At 41.1% G+C, this 7,049-nt stretch overlaps 1 protein-coding gene across 2 annotated transcripts in view; it reads left to right on the top strand.

The window, feature by feature from the left end:
- The window catches only part of PUM3 (pumilio RNA binding family member 3), a 40,521-nt gene extending 34,556 nt beyond the window's left edge, over window positions 1-5,965 (top strand). The window contains exons 16-18 of one of the 2 annotated variants that reach the window (XM_005683705.2): window positions 571-658; window positions 2,964-3,054; window positions 5,661-5,965. In XM_005683705.2, the coding sequence (XP_005683762.2) occupies window positions 571-658; window positions 2,964-3,054; window positions 5,661-5,793 (312 nt within the window). In that variant the 3' untranslated portion in view covers window positions 5,794-5,965. The remainder of the gene's footprint in view (window positions 1-570; window positions 659-2,963; window positions 3,055-5,660) is intronic. The other variant, XM_013965954.2, reaches the window with a different exon arrangement.

Here is a 7,049-nt window from a genome sequence, read left to right on the forward strand (position 1 = left end):
AAAGTGGTTTGTGTGATCTTAAGATGAGCCTAGTGGTAGAGCTATTCAATCTGGAGCTCGCGAAGCTGTGTGTGAGCTGTGTTGGTGGCTGTGTTATCTTGAATAACTGTCTTCGTTTTGGTTGGGGTTGGAGTAGGTCTTGTCTTTCCAGGAGTAGTAGTCATTCTCAATAAAGACCTCTTAAGTCTTGTGGACAGAGAAGGTGATGGCACCCCACTCCAGTACTTTTGCCTGGAAAATCCTGTGGACAGAGTAGCCTGGTAGGCTGCAGTTCATGGGGTCGCTAAGAGTCGGACACGACTGAGCAACTTCACTTTCACTTTTCACTCTCATGCATTGGAGAAGGAAATGGCAACCCACTCCAGTGTTCTTGCCTTGAGAATCCCAGGGACGGAGGAGCCTCGTGGGCTGCAGTTTATGGGGTCGCACAGGGTCGGACACGACTGAAGCGACTTAGCAGCAGCAGCAAGCCTTGTGGAACTTTCAGCTTGCCTGAGACCTTATCTGTATGTGGTGATATCAGGTGGATGAAGGCAGCTTCTTAATTAATGTGTTCTTGACCTCTCACAGCTTCACATAGCAGAACATCCTGCTGGACATTTGGTTCTGAAGTGGTTAATCGAGCAAGATAAAAAGATGAAAGAACGTGGAAGAGAAGGTAGGCTGTGCAACTTGACCTCCCCTGGTATTGTATGTGAAATTTCAGTAATGTCTGGCATCCTTGAACTTTATGCTGGCCTTTTATGAGCTCAGATGAAAACTTGTTGAGGGTTGAGACATGATAGCTGTAAGAAATGATTTAGTGGTTACTACTTTTTCCCCTGGAGATTTGTCTCCTTGAATCCTTCCATTTTCTTTCCCTTTCCCATCCTTCCTCTCTCTTCTACTACTTCAGACCTCAAAACAGGCTTGTCCAGTGCTTTAAAATGCCATTTTATTCTTTGAGGATGGTGAGAGCTGAGTAGGAGGGCCCGTTTGTGAGTATCATCACCCCAGTTGAAAAACATATTTGTCTCTAGTTTTGAGGAAAGGATAACCAGAAGATTACCCTTATCAGAGAATTTTGAACTGATGCCAATTTGGCCTTGGAATACATATGACCAAAGAGCAAGCCAGTCCTTGGCACTTCTTGGTTTTTCATAAACCTTACAGCTGCTCTGTGGAAACTCAGCTCTCAGGAGGATGACAGCATCTTTTATCTAAGTGAGAAGTTGCATGTCCTTCCCCTGTCAGTCCTGTCTCTTTGACCAGACCTTCTTTTTCTAAATTCAAACTCAATTCAGACTCTATTTTAGCCACTAAAGAGATTTCCTCCCACTGAGTTAAAACAGTTCAGGCTTTCTATTACTGTGTCTGGGAAAAGTGACAGATCATGAATTTATGTCTTGAGGCAAGTTGCAGTGCTGATGGCTAGCGAAGCAATCACTGAAGCAGTAGAGCTGGCACTTCTCACTCTGTCTTTAAGAAGATGGACTTGGCCCTGTTTCTCACTGTAATTTTTTTTTAATAAAAAAATCTTCTTGTAATAAACTTTAAAGAAAAAATAATATATTGAATCATCTTTTTCATTATTAAAAAGTCGATACATAGTTGAGCTGAGTTTATGTCAGAAGAGTGCTCTTGCTTACTTTTAAAATGTGAAGAATTTTCTAGTGACTTTTCTCCTTATTTCAACTGCACTGGCAACCCTAAAACACATCTGCTTGGACTGGAAGTATCCATCATTTTCATGTAGCACCGAATGCATGGCTACCAGTCTTGGTTATCTGTTGCTGTGTAACAAGCTGCCTCAAAACCTAGTAGTTTTCAGAACAGCAGTCATTTGGTGGTGTTTGGTGGAGCTCTACCCCGAGTCATCCAGGGCTGCTTGGCTTGGGGTTGGAGTATCCACTTACACCATGACTGGCAGTGGCTAAGTCCAGCAGTCTCAGTCCCCTTCTCTGGTGTGCTGAGCTTCCTTACAACATAGTGGTTGAGTTTCAGGACGATGAAGTAGGTACAAGGTACTTCATGATTTAGCCTCAGAAGTGATTTAAGGTCACTTGTACCACACTTTCATGTCAGTTACAAAGGGCCACCCAGTTCACAAGAAGATACCAGTTCTACCTCTAGATGGGGAAGTGGCACTATTCTAGAAGCATACGCAGGAAAGGAGATGTTGCTGTGGCCGCCTTTGGAAAACATCATCTGCCTCACCAGTTGGTTTCCGTCCCTCTTGAGCACGAGCCACAAAGAGTGAAATAGCCATAGACCCCTTGGCTTTTAAAGCTTCCTCACTATTGGATATCTTTGAATGAATTATACTTAGGGCCTACCCAAGATATCTGTCTTTAAAATAGGTTGTCCCTACTTCCATCTGTACCAGATCCTGGTATTCAGAGTTTCTCCTTTGTCCTAGAGTTAGTCATGCTTAGATGATCCAGTGAATACGATAATATACTGTAAAACCTTGGGAATCAGATGTACTGAAATAACAAAAGATGAATGGTATTTTTGATGGAAGAACAAATGTTTAGTGTTGTAGAGAGAAAACAGGTGTGTTCATGGCACCTTCGGAGTGAGCGTTTTCCTTGAGGAGCAACTTGATTTTAACCAAACACTGCTATTACACCTTTACTTCCTGAATAACTTTCAGATTAGGGTTAAATCATTAAATAGTACAAAGAAATGCAAACCTGACCAAGTGAGCATTTCATTGTTTCTCTTGAGTAATTACTGCAAAACATAGCTGGGGATTTGGGTCAGAGTTGAAAGAAATGGCTGTATTAAAAACGCGTTATGTCAAGCTGAGCTTAACATATTGTCAAGCTGAGCTTAACAATATCATGTTAAGTGATATTGGGTGAGAACTGTATTAGCTTTCTTATTAAAACATTTTTGCACTCTAAGAGTAGTATAGAGAGAGTGATTGGGAGTTTAAATATTGGTATATGACGTTCATGAAGTTTCAGTTTATTTTACAGGTTGTTTTGCAAAAACACTCATAGACCGTGTTGGTGTGAAGAACCTGAAGTCCTGGGCTAGTGTCAATCGAGGAGCCATTATTCTCTCTAGGTATGTAGAGGGTGTGCCTTTCCTGCTGAGGCTTCGTATCCAAATGCCTGTTGGTGCAAAACATGGTTCCTTCACATTTATTTCTCGGTTGGAATGTCTGTTTTCAGTAGCCCAGCATTCCTCTCAGTCACCCTTGGTCTTAATTTGCCAAATATTAGAGGGTAAGTGTCACTTTTTCCATAGGCCCTCTTTTGGATATCAAGGATCATAAAATTAGGGTGTTTCCAAGGTATCATTTGATTGTTTCACCATATTTTTGGTTTTGACCACAGTATAATTGTATGCTTTTTTAATGAATTAGTTTTGTTCCTGTGGAATCTGATGAAAGTTTTTTTTTTTAAATCACAGCTGACTTTACATATAATTCTTTGTTTTCAACTATTCTGAAAGGATTTGAGAAGCATTAGCTATTATAGTCCACCTGCTTATCTTCATTTCTAATTAAAATGATAGAAAATTGATGATTTGTGAATTGAGACATATGGTTAACTTGTATATTTTTGCCTGGACATAGGTTGAGTTTATAATTTACAGGGCATTGAAATTGCCATGTATTCTGTTCCCAGATAAAACCCTTCTATTAAGGATATTCATTTTTAAATAGATTCTGTGTTGCTTTAAAGCAATCACAGTTGATTTTTTCCCCCTGCTGTGTCATCAGGCTTTGGAAAAACAGTTACCGGTTTCAGCTTGAATTTCCCGTAGTATTTCACATGCAAGATCCTCTGCAATTTAATTTGTATTGTTTGTACGTCACAGGTATTTCTTCAGTTTATATTTTGATTTGGTACACGTGTACTCACAAGTATGTACATTCCAAATGGGCATTCTTTTTTTTTTGTATATCAGTAGCTCCAGATGCACAGGTGATATTGATTACTAATTTATTTCTCATTAAAATTAGCTCATTTTCCAGTTGATGTTGAGCAGCTGGAGTCCATTAGTTGAAACATGAACGTTTATGACATGGATTTCTTTACCAGGCATTTGGAGTGTTAACAACCTACTGACATATTCTTTCATTACACGCAATTAACTAAAAATTCTGGCAGTGCCATAAAATTAATTTTTTAAGATTGATCATCAATCAGAACTCCCCTTGGGTGGATTTCAAACATGAGAAGGATACTGTAGGTTTATTATGGAGTACTCCTTAAAACTGAAATATGAAATATCTGAGGTTCTAAGAGAAGTGAAGCTGTAGATAAGTTAATAATTGATTATTATAATTATTTTGTATTTGGTTATAGAGTATTGTCAGTCACGTGCTTGACTTGTTTGGCAAGATTCTTTGCTTGTTTATATTTTTCTTTAAACTCATGCAGTGCATGTATGTGTTTTTATTTTTGATTTGTTTGTTTTGCTAAATCTTTTTAGGAGTAAGTAGAAAAGCCTCATTCTGGGTAAAAAAACCAGCCTTGTATGCAGTCTGAAGAATAACTCAGGGAAGCATTATTCTCTAGCATTGAAATGCATGGGTTCCATTCCCAGCTCACTGTGTGGCCTTGCACAAATTATTTGACTTTTCTGAGCCTTAATTTTCTTGGATGTAAAATGAGATTAATAATAATCTTAGGTTGTTGGGAAAACTAAATGAGATAATGAATATGTGATGCTTAGCATTAGGTCTAATGCGTATGTTCAATAAATATTAACCTGTATTACTGTTGTGCATGATGTGACTGTGTGTTTAGCCAAGGTATATAAAATAAAAACACCTAGTGAGTCACAAGTCTGTTAAGAGGGCACCTTTCAGCTTTGCAGGTGGCAGGCAGTACTTGTTGCTTGTCTCCCACAAGCATTGGAATGCTGTTGGGGGCTGCTCGTTTCCCCTCCTCTCTATGGACATTATGGAATTATTGCAGCCAAGGTCTTTCAAAAGTGCCAAGTGATTACTTTCTAGGATGTATTTCAGTGGTCAGTAAATGTGGTCATGAGGAAGTCAGGGGAGAATAAGAAATTCAGCCCCGATGTTTGACAACAGAGTGCCTATGACCTGGCCCCTATCTAGAGAAAGGGGCCTACTTGTTGCCAGCCTGCAGGGCTCCGCTCACCTGGGATAGAGTGCCCCAGCAAGGTCTCAGAGAGCAGAGTTGACCTTATCTTATTCAGTGACTCACATCAATCGAATACTTAACTACGTGTCAGGCTCTGGCTAGGTGCCTTAGGTACGAGATCACGTGAGCCTCAAAAAACAACCCTGTGAGGTAGAAGGTGGATTCTTTTGTTGATTGCATTCTACAGGCCAGGAAATTGCAGTCTTTGAGAATTTTAATGCACACTCTTGGTTGTATAGTTACTAGAGTGTCAGAGGCATTTTTCAAATCCGGACAGGTAAGGTATAAGGTAAACCTCTTCACCCCTTCAGTCAGTGTTTTAGCAACAGAGTTCAGCAAGAAGACCATTCATTAACTGCTTACCTTTTATGCTGCCCACCTCCCTACATGTACACCTACTCGCAGGTGTTAACTCAGCTACTCAGTGAGCATTTCTTGACTGTCTGCTCTGAATTTTTTAGTGTGTGGAGGTAGTATTTGCAGACCAGTCTAGGAGGCTTTATGAAATACACTTTTTTGTCGTTGTTTATTTCTGTCTTCTCTCTTCAGCCTTCTCCAGAGTTCTGATCAAGAAGTTGCAAATAAAGTCAAAGCTGGACTGAAAAGCCTGATTCCTGCCTTGGAAAAAAGCAAAAACACCAGCAAAGGAATAGAAATGCTACTTGAAAAGCTGACTGCCTAGGTGAAAACAGTTAAGAGCAAGTTGGAGTCATTTTTCTTGTTCTGTTTTCCCAGTGCAGGGAAGAAGGGCTAGGGTCCATCTTACTGGTAATTTGGGTCCTCTGTATATGTGTTTCTTCTTTGTATAAGAATCTATTTATAAAATTGTTTCTGAAATTGTCCTTTTTAAGAAAGCAGTCTCAGCCTTCTCTTTTATCATATTGAATAGTAAGCAAGTCACAATGGAAAAGGTTTGACAGCCATACACAAGGACCAAACAAATTCATACAAGATAGTTGTATGCATTGATTCAGGGGGAAAGACACCTTCAGTGAACAGTGTGAGAGAGCTTCTTGGAGGAGGAAGAGGAATCAGAGAGCTTCAGATGAGGCCATGTGTGCGTGCTGAGTTGCCCAGTTGTACCACGTCTGACTCTTTGTGACCCCACCTCATGAACCGTAGCTCACCAGGTTCCTCTGTCCCTGGGATTCTTGTGGTGAGAATGCTGGAGTGGGTTGCTGTTTCCTCCTCTAGGGGATCTTCCTGAGGATGTGGTAGATGAGAACCCTGGGGAGTCCTTGGTGGGAGTAGTGCTTCAGGAACCCTTGGGGCCCAGTGGGCACAGGGATGGGGCCTCTCTACATCTAGGGCAGCTGCATTCCCAGCTGCCTGATGGTTTGGACACCATGTTAGATTTTGTTGGAAACAAGTGACTACAGTAAATTAAGATTTGTAGGGGAAAACGTGCTGGGTGAATTAAACGATCACACTGGGTAGCGGTGTGAATGTCAGGGCCACAGGGAAAATCTTCCTGTCTTTGAAACTGGGCCTTCCAGCTGTTTGTAATGAGACTCTCTGTTTTGGAACTTTTCCCTAAAGTAGTTGAGGCCTCCAGGGTTTGAATTAGAAGGAAGGTTATGCGGATTTGTTAATAATGCAGCAATTTGAATTTAAGTACAAGTCGGGTGTTTGAATTTTAAAACTACACTTGACTCCCAAGGAACCAAGTTTGGAAGGATTGGTAGCCCTTGGAAGGATTCTTAGTCAGGCTCACGTAGCCCTGCCTATGAATACTGACTGCTTTTGAAACCAAGCTTCAGTGCTTTGTCTAAGTAGTCTGCTGTGACAGCACAGCCACTTGATTCTGCACCGGGGTTCCACCTGAGAACAGCGGAGCCTTTCCTGCCAGACTGCCCACTCCCAGGACTACTTCTAACACAGGAGATGTCACCTGCCGCCCTTTCTGACAGGTGCCTTGAAAAGAGCCCATGCCGGTGG

The sequence above is a fragment of the Capra hircus genome, chromosome 8 (genome assembly GCF_001704415.2).
Source record: "Capra hircus breed San Clemente chromosome 8, ASM170441v1, whole genome shotgun sequence".
In the NCBI taxonomy this organism is placed as follows: Eukaryota; Metazoa; Chordata; class Mammalia; order Artiodactyla; family Bovidae; genus Capra; species Capra hircus.